The 18,186-nt window shown below is 35.2% G+C and overlaps 1 protein-coding gene across 1 annotated transcript in view; it reads right to left on the bottom strand.

Moving 5' to 3' along the window:
* LOC131065179 (LRR receptor kinase BAK1) overlaps positions 1-18,186 on the bottom strand; it is a 189,255-nt gene that overhangs the window by 4,190 nt on the left and 166,879 nt on the right. Inside the window, exons 11-12 of the mRNA XM_057999626.2 lie at positions 8,329-8,379; positions 7,773-7,819 (exon numbers count right to left, since the gene is read on the bottom strand). Coding sequence (XP_057855609.2) covers positions 7,773-7,819; positions 8,329-8,379 — 98 coding nt within the window. The remainder of the gene's footprint in view (positions 1-7,772; positions 7,820-8,328; positions 8,380-18,186) is intronic.

Here is an 18,186-nt window from a genome sequence, read left to right as displayed (position 1 = left end):
ACTTCATGACCTCACTGTTGTTTAAATTAAGTGAACTTGTTACTCTCCTTCGGTTGTCATACACTCTTTGCCTCTATAATAGTCACACTTCTTCAACTCATTACTGTCTTTTCTTCTCTATGACGTGGCTACCCTTTCCCAGCAACACCCAATAAAGGATTTCCATCACAAGCATTCAATCATAAATATCACATGCATTCTTTTACTGCAAAGATTATGGTGTCAAGGTTCTTAAATAACAGACTTCCAACTTCGAAAAAATATTTCAGATTCTAAACTCTTTTATGAACTGCTCATCATACTAAAGAACTGCTCATAAGCTTTTCATGAAGCTTACTTATCCTTTAGTCTTCTTCTATTCACAAAACTTTACCTTCACCTTCACTGCATTCTTGTCATTACATTACATTCAATTTCATTGCTGCTCTAATATGAATTGTAATCTTATCGTATTTTCTCAATGTGAACCCTGTCTTCTTTATGATTGCCCTTATATAGACTTCATGGTATGTCCTTTGCGTCAGCCACTATCCCTCACTATGCTTTATTTTCTTTGCAGAACCTTTTAATGTCTTCTTATGACAGTCTTTTACTGCTATGAGTTTAACACATTTTTTAACATTATTTAAGAATAGAAAAATCATGTAACACTTTCCATTGTTGAAAACTAAAATAATAAACTCTTTGTATTTCTCAACCTTTTTCTACTGCTACACTTTGAGTCTATGCACAAAGATGATAAAATATCCCCTTATTGAACTATATAGTCTTAAACAATCAAAATCGAATTCTTCATTTATTAAGTATTGCATAGAGTAGAAAAGACTTTCACCACAATTTGTTGTTGCAATAGTATACTTTTTGACACGATTTATTTCCATTCCAAATGTAATGTTATTCCAAAAGGTTTCCAATTATGTACAAGAATTTGACAAGTAATTTGACGAGTTTGGATATAAAATGGTATTCTTGCTACAAATCAGAGGCTCGTAATGACCACAAAGAGGGTTTTCATCATGAAATAGAAAAGAATATGTGTGTTTGTCAATGTTATTATTGACATGTAAATATTTTTTCTTTGTACTTGTTGACCACGGTGCAATTGATATGTTTAGCTATTTAGCCCACCATCGTATACAAAATGTATCTTCTCATAGTCCTCGTTCTATATTTGGTTTAGCTGGTGATGATGATAATCACATTTTAGTTAAATATGCAGTAACATCGTGTATTTGGTGCATGTCATGCAATGTATCGGGATGCAATTCATATTTGAATGCTTGCAATGCATCAATATCTTGTTTCGATAGCGATGACAAGAAGTGATCGATGAGTCCATTCCTCAACTCATTTGAAGTGTATCGAAAATGAATTATAACTTGAAGACTATCAAACAAACAATCTCCTATAGTATAATGAAACGGTTGTAGTCGAAATAAGTTTGCATTTGCTAAAGCAATATCAATGTCTATTGATTTTTCTTGTTTACGTTTGCTATAATTTCAACATTGACAATATCAACTGTTTTATATTCTTTATTATTTTGTAATGTTTTCCAATTCATGAAATGAATATTTTTTGGTACTGATTTTCATTGTGTTTATGTACTATTTGATAACTTAGTCGAGAAATTGTGTCGGGTTTTCTCTTTCTATGAAATGGTTGCATAATATGTGTTTGAACAAATGGCTCATAGTGTATTTGTTTATTTTCAGTTTCGAACGATATTATATTGAATGATTTGTTGATTCCTTCTTTACTCCAAAGACTCATTCAAGTTGTGTAGTACTTGAAGACCATAAATAAATATTCGTATTGAATATGATTGCTAGTCATTGTAGACAAAAATGACCTCCTCCTATCTTTGAATCTTCATGAGAGAATGCTAACTAAATAATATATTCTTTCCAATTACGAACAGATGAGGTTGTTCCAAGTATATTTTCTGTTAAGTAATCACCTATGTAGATGTTCATATTTGTAGCATTACCTTTCATTACATTACAAAATGATTGTGCAATGTAGAGCCTTAAAGACTAAATGTCAAATTCTCCTTCTAATAGATATCATATTGCATTAAATAAAGATTCACCACAATTTGTTGTTGATAATGTTTTCTTTTGTACACTGCCAATAACTTTCTAATTTTCAACAGAAATGGAGAGGTGATTTGTTCTAATATTGTTGTAACAGAAGTTTTCTTTGAATTAGAGGTTCATAGTGACCACAAATTGGTTTGTCATTATGAAATAAAATTGAAAATGTGTGTTTTTTATTTATTAAAGTGTAAATATTTTTTTTCCTTTGTTGACCATAACACAATTGATATGTTTAACCATTTTGCTGGCCACCATACACAAAATGTATCACCCCAAAGTCCTTGTTCTTGTTTATGAAGGTGATGCAGACAATCACATTTTCTCTAAATATTTTGTCACATCATATAAGCCATGCATTTCATTCAAAATTGTTGGATGCAATTCATATTCAAAAGCTTCTAAAGCATTGATATCATTTATGGATACTGATAGCATGAAATAATCTACTAAACCATTTCGTAATTCAGTTGAAGTATAGCAGAAATGAAGCAAAACTTCTAAGTTGTCAAACACGAAATTTCCAACAGTATAATAAGAAAGAGGAGTAAAAGATTCGTGACTAGTCCACTTGTGACAAGATCAGAGGCTGTGAAACGTAATTTGCAAGGTTGGTTTGGGGAAAGCAAAAATTCTCCGATTAATGGGAAGAGGGGAGCTTCGGCCTCCCTTCGAGGACAATGAGAATTATTTCTTGAAATGTTAGGGGCTTAAATGCCCCTAACAAGAGAAGCTTAATTAAGTCCCAAATGGACTTAATTAAGTGTGATATTTTTATGTTGCAAGAAACAAAGTTGTCAAAGGAGTCTGCTGATTTGGTTTTTTCATCTTGGAGAAGGTGGAATTTTCTTTCTTCTCCGGCTTGTGGTGCTTTAGAAGGTTTGGCACTGCTTTGGAATAATTATAATATTGAGGTACAATTAGTGGCATCTGCTACAAATTGGATGTTGGCTTTAGTTATAAGCAAGATTTCGAAGGTTAAATTCTGGTTTTTTAACATTTATGCTCCATCAAGAATTCAAGGGAAGAGTAAGTTATGGGGTGAATTAAAGAAGATTTCTTCTCCCTTAAAACATGGTTCCTTTATTATCTTCGAGGGTGATTTTAATGCTATCATTGATTTAGATGAGAAAAGAGGTGTTTTCTCTAATAAGAGGATTATGAATGACTTTGGGGATTTCATTTCTGATATGAGCCTTTTTGATTGTAAGTCTCAGAATGGGGTTTTCACATGGACAAACATGAGAAGGGATTTTTCTCAGATTGCTGAGAGATTAGATCGGTTTTTGTTATCTGAGAATTGGATTGATTCAGATTTTGAATTCTTTTCCTCTATTCTACCGGTCTCAGGTTCTGATCATTTTCCAATTTCCCTTTCAGTTATTGAGGATAAGGCTTCTTCTAAGTCTCCATTTAAATTTGAGCCTATGTGGTTTAGGGATTCTTCCTTTTTGCCTCTTCTTATAAAATGGTGGAATTCTGCTCTTTTTTGTTCTGGGTCCCATATGTTTCAGATTGCTAAGAAGTTAAGTTATTTGAAATTGAATATTAGGGAATGGAATATCTCGCATTTTAAGAACATTTTTCAGGAGAAACAAAGGATTCAAGATATGATTGAGTGTTTTAATACTCATGTGCTTCAACATGGTATGGTGCCACAAGTTTCTGATGAATTGAAGTCACTAAAATTATAGCTTGAGGAGGTGTTAGCTAGAGAGGAAATCTATTGGAGACAGAAATCTAGAGAGTTATGGCTTTCAGATGGTGACAGGAACACAAAATTTTTTCATTCTTCAACTAAGATTAAAAGATGTAAGAATAGGATATCTTGTATTCAGTGTCAGAATGAGAATTTATTGACAGAGCCAGAGGACATTGCTTCAGAGGCAGTTAGGTTTTTTAAGTCATTATTATCTTCGGAAAATGGAAATCTCAACAATGATATTATATCTAATATTCCTCCTTTAGTATCTTTGGAAGACAATAAGATGTTGATGTCTCCCTTTTCCTTAGAAGAAGTTAAGAGTGTTGACTTTGCCATGAATCTGGATAAAGCCCCAGGACCAGATGGTTTTACTCCTTTATTTTTTCAGAAATGTTGGGATTTTGTGGGAAATGATGTTTTATTGGCTCTCGAGGAATCTAGGAGAAATAGGTCCATTTTAAAAGAACTTAATGCTACAATGATTGTAATTATTCCTAAAAAAGAGGATACTAAGACTTTTGCTGACTTCCACCCCATTGCTTTATGTAACACTTTGTATAAGATATTTACAAAGGCAATTTCCCTTAGGTTGGCAAAAATTCTACCTAGGATCATTTCATTGGAGCAAGGTGGTTTTGTTCCTGGAAGGGAGACGACAGAGGGTGCAATTGTAGCACATGAGGTGCTGCATTCTATTTCCACCCAAAGAACCTCAGCCATGATACTTAAACTAGACATGATGAAGGCTTATGATAGAGTAGAGTGGGGGGCTTTATGTGTTGTTCTTGAAAAGTTAGGTTTTTTCAAGGCTTGGGTCAAATGGATTCGTGCATGTATTTCTTCTACAAGATTCTCAGTTTTAATTAATGGTTCTCCGTGTGGTTTTTTCACTTCCTCTAGGGGTTTGAGATAGGGAGATTCCCTTTCTCCCTTTTTGTTTATTCTCCTAGCTGAAACCTTTAGTTGGGCTATTAGGGCTACTAAAGTGTGGGGGCTTTGGAAAGGTATAAGGATTCAAAATATTCCCCAAAGTATTTCTCATTGTCTCTTTGCAGATGATACTCTATTATTTGGACATGCTTCGTTAGTTGAGGCAAAAGTGATTAAAAGAATAATACAAAATTGTGCATCATTTTCTAGTCAGAAAGTGAATGGTGATAAATCAAAGATTTTTTTCCTTAATACATCACAATTGGTTCAGCATACGTTGCAATCCTTTTGGGGATTTGAGACTGGAAATCTTCCATGTACTTACCTTGGGATTCCTTTCTTTGTTAAATAGGATAAGATTGGTTTTTGGGATAAGATTATTTCGGTCATTTCTAAAAGAATTCTCTCATGGAATCATAGATGGTTAACTTTGGCGGGTAAAATTGTTCTCATCAAGTCTGTTTTGAATGTTGTTCCCATATATCTCATGTCTGTTTTGAAGTCTCCAAAAGCAGCCATTGTTAGTTTACAGGATACTCTTAGAGATTTTCTTTGGAACAATAATAAAGATGGCAAGAAGAAACTCCCTTTAGTTGCATGGGATAAGGTATGTTTGCCTAAGGAACTTGGGGGAACAAGAATTCGAAGTCTAGAGAATCAGAATTTAGCCTTAGGTGCTAAGTTGGTTTGGAAATTATATGACAAGCCTAGCTACTTATGGGCACAGATTATGTTTGCCAAATATTTAAATAATGGACCGAGAGAGTACATTTTTAAAGTCTCAAATTTGCCTTCGGGTTCTGCTATTTGGAATTTCCTTTGTAAATGTAGATCAGTTATTTTGCCTCATCTCTCATGGATTGTTCATAATGGTAGAAAGATCAAATTCTGGGATGAAGTATGGAATGGACACACACCTTTGGTGAATATTAGGGATTGGTCTCCTCTGATCGCTATTCTTTCCTCCCTTTGGGGTGTTTTTGTAGCAGATTATTTTGAAATTGTGACTAGTGGTCCCCTTAAGCTAGCTAGATGGAAGTCGATTGATTTCTTAGATGTTGATCAAAGCATGAAATTAGATTTTGAAAAGATTTTGGGGGATAGAATTGTATTTCTTTCTGATTCTGAGGATGAACTTATTTGGACAAAGAATATTTCAGGTAAGTACACTGTTAAAGATGGTTACAACTCTCTTATGGTTGCTAAAGATTTATCTTCTTGGCCTTATAAGTTGTTTTGGCATTCGGCTTGTCTTCCCAAAGCTGAAGCCTTTGCTTGGTTGGAAGTTCAGGATAGAGTCCTTATAGGTATGAGACTAGACAGACTTGGTATTACTGTTGTTTTCCCTTGTGTCCTTTGTAACAAAAATTTGGAATCTTCTTCACACCTATTCCTACATTGTGATTATGCTTATGAATGTTGGCAATGGTTGTTTGAGAAGTTAAATATATCCTTTGTTATTGGTAAGGATCTCATTTCCCATTTTAGATCTTGGCCCTTTATGTTTGCCTCATCTTTTTATGCATGCATTTGGATCATATCTCTATCTATTGTGATTTGGAATGTTTGGCTAGAGAGAAACAACAAGATATTTAAAAGAACAAGGTCTCCTGTGTCTCAGGTTCTATTAAAAATTGAGTCTTCAATCTCTGACGTTGCTTTGTCATTTATTTATAAGAATTTGGAAAATCTTACTTCTTTTTTGCACTGGGATAGTAGAGTTACTAGAGTTTGGAAGCTGCTGTCAGTTTTACCCTCTCATGGTTCAATTTTAAAAAAGAATGATGCAATAGGTAAGAGATGCTCTGCTAGATGGAAACCTCCTCCGCAGGGGCACTTTAAACTGAATTTTGATGGGGCCTCTCATGGTAACCCTGGGCCGGCTGGGGTAGGCATGGTAATTTATGATCACAATGCAAATTTTATTCGAGCTAAGTGTCATGCTATTGGTTTTAAAACTAACAATTATGCGGAATTTCATGCTTTGTCTTTTGGATTGGATATGGCAATCTCTTTGGGTATTAAGGACTTAATAATTAAAGGTGATTCTATGGTGATTATTCAATGTGTTATGAAAAAGAAATTGAATTGTTGGAATTTGCAGTATATACTTGATCCCATTTTACAAAGATTAGAATTGTTTGAATCTTTCTTGGTATCCCATTGTTACAGAGAAGTTAATAAGATTGCAGATTATTTGGCAAATTTAGCCATCGATAGCAATGCTAATCAGCGAGAGGTGGGTTTTGAGGAATTTCCTTCTAGGGTATGGGAAGGTTTGCAGCAATAGTCATATGATTTTCTTGAGTAATGTCGATGTAAAATTTTATGATGATAATTATTCACGCTTTCCCCTTTCATTTCAAGTATTCATGTTCGTTGTTTGGAGAAGTGTTTGAGGTCATGGTATTTGATATAATAGTGTTTTTCCAAAGGTTTTTGATACTTTCTTTTTTGGCAGGAAGGTTTTTGGCTCATGGGACTTGGCACAGGACTTTGGAAAATTTTGTCTTCTTCCATTGATAGCAGCTATGGAGTCTACATTTGAAAATTATCCGATGGGTTTTTTTTTGGCAAATTGTCATATGGGCTCTATGCAAAACTGATATTATATGTGTTGTGACCGCATTTTGTATGTGGTTTTGGGCGGGATGTATATATTGATCCGTTAGATACTATAGGCTTATTTTATGAGCTATGACCGGAGGTTTTCTTCTCAGGGTTCTTTCCTCTAGTATGCTCTTTGAATCCTATGTAAAAAATAAAAAATATTAATTAAAAAATTTAGTGGAATAATCCACTTTTATTGAAAAAAAATAAAAATAAAATAGTTGTAGTCTAAACAAGTTTGCATTTTCCAAAATAATATCAGGTCAAAGTTGGAACTCTTTTTTGTTTTGCTTTTTGTATAAGTATCAATATCAATAACATGAGATATTTTCGTGTAATAAAATGTAACTTTTTTGTAACAATATAGAGAAGCAATATGTTATTCTCAAAGAATGAACAGATGTAGTAAGGGGTGAGGAAACTGTTCTTACTTGATATAAGCGATGTGGAACTTGTAGTATGTATTCTGGTAGTAGTCCTTGAAGGAGTGCACATATACAATGACAAAATTTAGTCGAAGCCATTAGTATAGATAAATTGTTGGTCTAGGATTGAAAATAAATTCACATTTTCACAGCTTACAAGACTGAGAGGTTGACAAGATTATGAAGTTTATAAGCTATTAAATACAGTACAAGGTAAATGTAATTACAAAAGCAGTATAGACTTGTAAGCATTCAATAGTATTGTCTATTTGCACAAGTCACTAACCTTGGGCATTTTGCAATTGAAGGCTTGTTTTATGATTAAGAAAAATAGTTTGAGTGCGTGAGTGATAGTAATAGTGTATGTCAATAATAAATTGAACTTGACGACACTGTAAATCATTGACAACATCATTGTCATAGTAATATAGAACAGTAAACATAGAGTGAAAAAATAAAACGACAAACTCATTTTTCTATAACTATGAACATCAATAACATAGTCTTCTATTGATTTCAAAAATAGAACAAATACAAAAAGGGAAGGAGAAATTGCAGTTACTTGATATAAGCAATTTTTCGGGTGAAGTATGTATGATAGTACTGGTCCAATCTGTGAAATATTTAAAAAATGTTAGTTGTAGTTGTACATAAATTTGTTAATAATTTAATTAAAAATAAAAATAAATAAGATAAAGGTCATATAATCTGACATATATAATCTGATATCAAATATTAATTACTGACAGGATTATCAATGATTTTTTTTTAACATAATTAGAAATAGGATGTTTTATAAATCAATATGGAGACTTAGCATCAAAATCCTGTTTTGGATTTGCCTGAAAACGGCAGGCTTATGTCTGCAGCAAGTGAATCGCTTGAAATGGTTGCTGATCTAACTATAATGGCGCATGCAAATAGGGAAAGAGAGAGCGAAGCGAAGAGGAGTGGAAGATAATGTTTTACAAATCTGCCTTCCCTTTGGTTAAAGTAGTGGGACTGAGTGGAATAGTTACGAAGTTGAAGATTGTGGAAGCTATGTAGGAGAAAACAGGGTAATTTAAAAGTTTTAAGTATCTGGGTACAATATAGTGTTCTAAAATCTGATAAAAAATGTCTTGTCCAAACAATTTATCAGTTGTTCAAATTTTATGTCTGTGCTCCATATAACGACTTATTTTATTGCTGATTTGAGCTTTGAAAAGTGTAGACCATTTGCCACTCTCAAAGCAAAAGAGGCCTATTGGTAGAACAAATGGAACTTTTTTCTATTATGTAGAGAAACTGTGGGTTAAAAACTAGTTTAAGGAGAAGCCATTAGAATAAAGATAATAAAGCGATGGTGGGGGTGGCAATATATATGAATTTTTTTAAAAATATAAAGAAACTCAAATTTCTGAAGTTAATGAACAGTAGTATAAACAGCAGCAGTATAACATGATGTTATTAAATGATGTCTTGAGAAGTACATGCCAACGAAGAAGGACTTATATTAATGTCATTGAATGAGCACAAAGAGCCTAATGGACTGTATTAGAACAAAGAACAAGAAACGTTTTCAATAAGCTATTTAGAAAATGTAAGGAAAAAAATTGTTCAGGGTGTAAAAATAGAAAAGACCATACGGTAGAACTTACTGGTAATTACTTTGCAATTGTATACAAAGCATCAGTAGTATGAAAGGAATGCAAAGTAGGAACCCTTGGTAGAATTAGCCTGTAACTTTGAGGTTTACCTCAGAACTATCGTAGTTTTAAACTAATTGCAAGTAAACTGTTCTGAACAATTCAAAGATGGGTTTTCGTCAAGTGAAACAGGGGTCTGGGGCAAAACAATGATGCCAATATGAGTAACAGGTTTCGCATTTACCTATATATCAACGTATTTGTATCTTTGCGATAAGTTTCGGCAAATGGTGGTCGCTAAGGTGAAGCCATTTTATGTGACATTGAAGAGAGGAAGGTTAATAGAGCCTTTGTGAAAGAGCGAAATGTCCTTCACCGTGAATAAATAAATTAAAGATTGTCATGCAAAGAATAGTGAATCAAATGAAGAAACTAATTATTTTATTGCTTCACAATAGGTCAAGATGGTAGGTTGGATAGGGAGGTCTTATCTAGAAGATGCACGGCACGTGTTTGACAAAATGCCCCACAAAGATGTAGTTTCATGGACTGCTTTGATTGCTGGGTATGCACAAAATGGAGGATATGCTACAGAGGCGTTAGTTTTGTTTCATCAAATGCAACATGATGGTGTAGTTTCAGAAATAAATCAAAAATCAAAATTCACAGAAGAGCTTGCCCGGCAGTTTGCAGGGGATTGAACCTTGGTAATCATTATAGCGTTGCTTTGTCTTTGACACTACTCAAGCTTGTCTACTGCATCGATTTTTTAGAGAAATTAATATTTGGCCGAACCAGCAACCTTGATTTTTATAAAATAGAAGAATGGTAATTTTTCTCATTTGAACATCAGAAATTTTTTTTTTGCCTCGAGTATATTTCACCTTGGAGATTGGAACCTGCAACCTGGGTTTCTATAAAATAGAAGAATGGTATTTTTAACAAGAATAGATAAAATAAATTGAAAATATTATCAGCAAAACAAATATTCAAAATGTGATTGTAATGCTTACATTTTCTATTCCCTGCAAAGATTTGGTGTGAAGCTTCGTGAATCAAACACCATTTCAAAAAGAAGTCTAAATAAGAAAATAAAAATCCGATTACGAGGGAAAGACATTATGCATGGCAGATAGCAAAGCCTGGTGAGTAGTGGTTAGGAGTGGCATTGAAAAAAATGCAACTGTCCCCAAAAATAGGAGAGATTTTGCATGCTTCTGAAAAACCCCTCTAAAAAAAATTAAAAAGAAAAATATTTGCTTACAATTGATCTAAACTAGTATATCTATATTTAAAAAATATAGGTAAATTATGCCGAGAGATATCATATAATAGAAGGGAATCTGAGGAATATCATATAATAGAAGGTAATCTGACGATTGCAGGAATATTATTAGTATACAAGAGTTTCAAAAATATGGATAATAATAGAGTTGCTTAAGTATGTACCAGCATTATCTAAGATGACATCGTGAACCTAGAATTTAGAATCGTTAGAATCGTATTCCATGCATTTACTCTTGCATGTCAAATTGTTTCAAAATTGAATTTTTGTTTACGGACATTTTGATGTCATTGTAGATGCCTCTCGCATAAGAATATTTTTTAATAACTATTTAAACATAAGAAATGAAATTTCATATAGTATTGTCAAGTACTATAATTATTTCAAATTGTTTCAAAATTGAATTTTTGTTTACGGACATTTTGATGTCATTGTAGATGCCTCTCGGCATAATAATATTTTTTAATAACTATTTAAACATAAGAAATGAAATTTCATATAGTATTGCCAAGTAGTAATAATAAAATAATTATAGCAAACATTTCATACTCCAAAATTAATTATAATACCAAAAAATAACTACTTGTCACTAGTTTAAAATCAATAGATTTATACAAAGCGAATGTTTTTTAATTGACTCCAACTTACTCTTACAATCATTTATTATTATCTATACATGTTATCCAACTTACTCTTAAAATAATGTCATAAATAATTTATCAATTACGCAACTAATACTATTATTATGTGATAGATGTATTATAGTGATAGACACATCAAAAAACTTTTGTCAATAAAAACAAGAAGTAAAACAGATTCCATTTTGTTATAAGATTTTTTTGATCAAACAATATTATTTTAGTTTTAAAATTCCGTGTACTATGAACGATCATTTCGTTTCAAATTCATTACAATAAAACTCTTTATTATTATTTATGAATATTATATACTTTCAAATTTCATATATCAAATTTCATGTACTAGATCTATTGAACCATTTCATTTCAAATTCATTACAATAAAATTCTTTAGTATTATTTATGAATATTATATACTTTCAAATTTCATATATTAGATTTCGTGTATTAGATCTATCCAAACATTTCATTTCAAATTCATTACAATAAAATTCTTTAATATTATTTATGGATATCATATACTTTCAAATTTGATATATCTCCACATATTTTTTAAATAATTTTTTTTGGATTAGATATCATATAAACATTACATATCATCAGGAATGTCTGAGTTTGGCAATATCAAGGCACCAAGGGAAGGTGCATACACAAAAAATATACAGTTGACGAGCACCTCCACTATGGGAAGATGATTTCATTAGATACACATATTTATAACAACAAAAACAAAATAAACAGTTTTAGAGAACTAGGAAAATAAGATTTCAGAATCTGGTGCAGAGTTGGCTCCCAATGGAGGGATCCAAGCCACCCATCCCAACTTTCCATCCTACCATACTTCCACTCGACCATCAAGTATGTCCTGTTTGTGGGGGTGTGAAGTGTGCTAATGGATCAAGTCAGCTTCCTCTCGAGTGATCTCCATGTGTAGGTGTCTACGTTCCATTTGCCTCATGAAGGCCATTAGTGCTTGTTCAAATGCGGCCTTGCCTGGTTCATCCCTCTCCCACATGAAGCCGTGAGATAGCTCTCGGATGTACACAATGGTGGCTCCTTCCTTTATCCATCTATCAAATTTGTCTGAAACCAACTTTATTACCACAGTGACCTGCATCGAGACAGTGTAAAAAATGAGTCTCCTAAGAGACTCAATGAGGTGCCTGGTGTTGTTATCAAAGATGTTATCATTACGATACTTCCAAATGAGCCAAAGAACCTCTGAAGAAAAACAAGACCAAAAGATATTTGCAGTTTTCCTACAGCTCTTAATGTAACCTAAAACAACATCTATGATTTCAACAAAATTAGATTCCAAATTAAGGCCAAACAATCTCCATATTTCTTTTGCAAAGTGACATTCAAAAAATATATGTTTCACAGTTCCAGGTACTCTACATATTTTACAGTTTATGCAATTACCCTCCTTATCTTTTATGGGGAGTTTATTTAACAGCAAGCGCTAGCCAAAGAATTGTTTTTTTGGTTCATTTTGAGCCATCCAGAACTTACCCAACCTATCTTTCCAGTCCTTTGGTTCCCAGTTTAGACCCCAGCATCTGTTAAGGTGTAGAAATATGGTATCAGCCTCGGTAAGTGAAGAATATATGCATTTGGCTTTAAGGGAGGGGAGAGGTGTGCCATCGGCCCAGCAGAGTGCAGAGAGGGAGGAGTGAGGAAGAGGAGGGTGAGGGGGGGAGAACAGAAGCTAAGGCCATTTTAAGGATGTTATAGGTCCTGCTCTAGGATGTTGGAATAGAGAAGGTAAGTTTCAGCTCCTCACACGTCCTCAAATGGCCATTCTCAAATATCTGATCAAATTGTTTAATACCCATATTGTGCCATTCAAGTGCAGAGTAGCCTTGAAGAGCGGCTAAGGGTTTCCCATTATGAAATAGATTCCACCATATCGATCTGTTATTGACAACCTGCCCCTATATAGTGCCATTCACTTTGATGTGTACCAAGTGCTTCACATGTTCCCAAGCTTTCCATAGGGACTTAAAGACCTTAGAACTAGTTGGGGATACCTCTATCTATCCAAGAAGAAGGTCAAGAATGGGGAGATCCTTCCATTTCCTGGCTTTCTTAGGGATCGAGGATGCAATATTATTTCTTAATAGAGTTTTCCATGGCTCATCCCCTTCCATGGCCTTGAGAATCCACTTGGAGGCGAGGGCAATGCCCTGTAGTTTGAGGTCTTTTAACCCCATCCCACCAGAAAGTTTATGCATAGTGCACCACTCCCATTTCACTGCATGCTGCTTCCTAGTACCCTTTCCATCTGACCATAGGAATTCCCTAATCTGTTTTTGGATATGATTGAATTGGTAGTTTTTAAAGAGCCAAGCAGAGAAGAAATAGATATTATATGATGCCAATATCTTTTGACAGACCTGAAATCTTCCAGCCAATAACAGATAGTTCCTGTTCCATTTAGAGAGCTTCTTCTCTATCTTATTTCTTACCCATTCCCACATTTCTTTTAAATTTGGAAGGACAAAGAAAGGGATGCCTAGGTATTTTACAATCTGTGTAGGGCCCAGCCAGTTGAGAGATAGTTTTGAAAGCCAATTTGGGGGGTTGTCATCCCAGCCAAGGAGATTGGATTTGTGCATAGCTATCTTACTGCCAGAGGCTAGGCAAAATATATCTATATTTTTCAGCAAAGCAGCAAGGTTTTCTTCCTCGAGTTTAATCAAAATTGCAGTATCGTCAGCAAATTGGACATTACAGATTTATTTTTTGTTAGGTAAGGATATGCCCCTAACAGAAGGAGTGATAGAGAAGTCTTTAAGTAAGTAGAACATTGCATCAGCAGATAGAACGAATAGGGCTGGAGCTAAGGGACATCCTTGCCTGATAGATCTAGTTAGTGTAAAATTGGAGGACCTTATCCCATTTACTTCAACGGAGGCATTGACATCACATAATAGTGTTTTGACCAATTTACAAAATCCAGGGGGGAATCCTAATGATTGAAGCATCTGAATGATGTATTTCCATTCTATTCTATCATAAGCTTTCTCGAAGTCTATGAGTAACATAGCTCCATTTTGCCCTGATTCCTTTGCCCAATGGAGTGATTCCCAACATGTGATTAGGTTTTCCAGTATATATCGTCCTTTGACAAACCCTATTTGAGTAGTACTGATAATCTTAGGTAAGATTTTCTCCAGTCTGCATGCAGTCAATTTCGCTAAGATTTTATATGACACATTCAACAGTGTAATAGGTCTCCAGTTTTTAATTAAGGTTCTGTCACCCTCTTTAGGGATGAGCTTGATCAGACCTTGGTTAATGTTTGCTCCCAGGGATCCAATGTGGATAGCCTCAGTATATAGAGAGTGAAGATCATCCACAACCCATTCAATATTTTCTTTGTAGAATTCTATCAGAAATCCATTAGGGCCAAGGGATTTCTTGTTCTTGTTATTTTGTGGATAGCACTCTAGAATTTCAGTTGGCTCAGAAAGGTTCTTGTTCTGTTCCCATATGGTGTCTATTTTCTCTCTTGCTTGTTTCATTTTAAGGATTTGAAAGAAGAATTTAGATCCTCGATCCCCAGTATCTAGCCAGTTTAACTTAGCCCTAGCTCTCCATCCTTTGGTTTTCTGATTTTGTAATCTTCTAAGATCCTTCTTGGCCTTAATTAGTTGATTGGTGAGTGCTACATTCTCAGGATCCCCTTGAAGATCAAGTTCAACCACTTGTAGGGCACTATGCAATTGCATCTCGGAGGCTCTGGCATCTTTAGCCTTCTTTTTACCCACAACTTGACAAAGTGAGGTCTAGGTTATAACATTTTGGTTCCATCTTTCAATGCTGGACAAATGGCTGTTACCATATTTATTAAACATTCTGACCAAACACAGTGCACATTTTAGATCATCATCCTTTAGAAGACTAATGTTCATTCTAAAGTTCGAACTAGGGCTTGGTGGGGCCACTCTACTATTAGTTATCTTTAACCCAATCATAATAGGGTGATGATCTGATAGTGTATATGGTATGACAACATATTGAACACCCTCCTCATTTTTAACAATTCCGAAGAAGTCTTTGTTGAAGTAAAATCTATCTAGTCTACAGTAGACTCTTTTATTATACTGTTGGTGGTTACACCAAGTGTACCATATTGACTTATGCTCTCCCTTCTTTCCTGCTATCGGGTCAGTCAATCTCATCTTGTTAACCATCCTTTCCCACTGTATTCTCTCAGCACCTTTCCATTCCACCTTGTTCCCTCCCTATTTATCTTGTGCATTAATTACCATGTTGAAGTCCCCTCCCAAGAGCCAGGGGATGTCTTCCAATTTCGCAAGCCATTCCCACATCGACCCTCTTTCTCGGTAGTGATTAGATGCATAGATTGAGCAAAGACCAAATGTAGAATTGTCATTCTGTATGATAGCCCATACTACCCTTTCACAAGGGGATTGTCCCCATTTAACAACTTTATTTGTCCATTTAGGGTTTAATAAGATTGCAGCTCCACCCTTTCCTTTAGGGTGATTGGTGTAGAAGGGAGTGGCATCCCTCCAGACGGATTTTAGACCAATTTCTAGGGTAAACCCCACTAATTTTAGTTCTTGGAGCATAAGGCAATCAATGTCCTTGTGCATATTTAGAAATCTTTTGACCACATATTTCCTGTTAGGGGCCTCTAGTCCCCTAATGTTCCATGAGATGATTTTCAGCATTAGGAGTTTAATTCAAGAGCTTCCACTAGGGATTTAAACCCCTCAAAGCACTTAGGCCATTCCTTAGGTTTAGAAAGATGACTGGCATTAAAGGCCATTGTTGAGAGTGGTCTACCTCTCTTCTTTCTAAGTTCAGAGAGCTGCTCAGGTCCCATTGATTCTTTCCTAGCTGTAGTCTCTTTATTGGCCTTAGGAGACCTTTTTCTCCTTTTTTTTTTGTTTTATTACCAGCTAGGTCTTCTCCCCCATTATTATTTCCAAAATCAAAGGTTCTAAGATTAGGGGAAAAGGAATTATCCCCCTCATTACTGCTAGTCACTATTTCATCAGACTTCAACCCAAGTCTAGTACCATGACCATTCTCTTGAAGTTGATCGGAAGGGGGAATGGTAGGCCCCATCTCCCCGTCAGTGTTATCAAATATCTTCTCAGGAGGTTTGGTGGGGTGTGGTGTTGTATCACCTCCATCCTCAGTCTCCAAGGGAGTATTTGCAATTTGAGGAATGCTCATATCCCTGGTAGGGTCGTTTTTATCCCTACATTCAGGCCCTTGAGGGAAATGACTAACAACATCGATAGCATTGTTGGTAACATGAGCACCACCATCCTCCCCTTCGATCAACTCTTGGAGGAAGGGTATGGTACAAGATTCAATCTCCTTTTTTTGGTTACTTAATGCTAATTCAAGTTGTTTTCTATGTTCTGCAGCCATTTTTAACTTTTCCATGACAATTTGCTGAGCATTTTGAGTTCTGGGTCCACCTTTATTAGTGGAGATTTTAACTACATCCGGTTCCAGTGGCTTAGATTCACTAGCAACCAAATTAGCTTCTTTCAGGGCTGACTGATACTTGAGTAAGGATTCGACAGTCGAGGGAGGAGCACTGGTAGGAATAGGGCAATCTTGTGTTCGATAGGGTGGGGGAGTAGGTTCGGATGGGGGAAGTGATTCAGTAGAGATAGGTTGAGTATTGTTGGATGGGTCAAGAGGTGAAGGGGCAGAGTGCACTGGGAGAGGAGTGGGGTCAATTTGCTTAGAATTTGAGGGGTCTTCCGAGGCCGGGTGTAGGTGGTTTTGAACAGAGGTCTTCTTGTAAGAGGTACCATTTTTCCTTCCCATCAGAGGGCAATTTTTAAGTGCGTGCCCACTTCTACACTTATGACAAGCATTAATCCCCCCCAAATACTCAAAATAATTGGTTTTCAATACATATATCTATTCCAGAGGGGAAAGTTGAGCCAGGGTTGAAAGCAATGAGTACACTCGCATCCATATGGGGTAGTAATGCAGCAGAGGAATCAATTTTAATTACTTTGCCTAGAGGTTCGATGATTTTTGTGATACAGTTCCATAAAAATGGGGGGACATTTTTAATAACCACCCATTTAGGGTTAGAGAGTGCCATGATTTCCTCGTTACATGTAAGAGGGGTCCAGGGAACGGCCCTAAAGTAGGCATTACCTATATTCCAAAATTGTTTATCGACAACCTTCCTCTGCGTTTCCTTATCATTAAAAAAAATAAGAAATAACCCTTTTTGCAACATTCTACAGAACGAAAAATGAATTCCAAATTTTAAACACCAAGTATCTGAAAACCATTTATTCAAATATTGTCTAGATGGTATTCTATCTACATCAAAGGCTGCTAAAAAAATCGCAGAATCCCTAAGCCTAGAAATTTCTTTAGAAATGCAATTAGTCATAGAAGAATTAGGTTTAATGACGACTCTTGAAGCCGAGGCAACCTCACCTTCTTCGCGGGCTTGGGTTGTTGCTACATCGTGAGCGGCCTTTGGTTCAAATCTCGCATCTTCTAGGAAGGTTGTGCAGAGCCCTTGGATGGCTTGACGAAACGTTTTTTTCCCACCGTTGGTGTTTTAATGGGTATTAATCCCAGCACCATCAGTGTTCTTCTCCATTAATGGAGGCACAAGCAGGAGTAAATGCGGGGGCTTCCCACTAGGTCTAGGAGCCCTTGGGTGGAGAGCCGACCTGCCGCCAAGGACTGTTCATATTTGTCCTTGGTTGCAGAGCTCCACCAACTTTTTTTTTTCACTCCTTTTCTTTCTAAATAAATTTTTTTAAAAAAAATAGATATACTAGTTATAACACTATAAAGGCACATAAATTGTTAAATGATAAATATATTGAAACTAACACAGT

Source organism: Cryptomeria japonica, chromosome 10 (assembly GCF_030272615.1).
Source record: "Cryptomeria japonica chromosome 10, Sugi_1.0, whole genome shotgun sequence".
In the NCBI taxonomy this organism is placed as follows: domain Eukaryota; kingdom Viridiplantae; phylum Streptophyta; class Pinopsida; order Cupressales; family Cupressaceae; genus Cryptomeria; species Cryptomeria japonica.
Note: the sequence above shows the minus strand (reverse complement) of the source record. Positions and strands in the feature narration are given on the sequence as shown.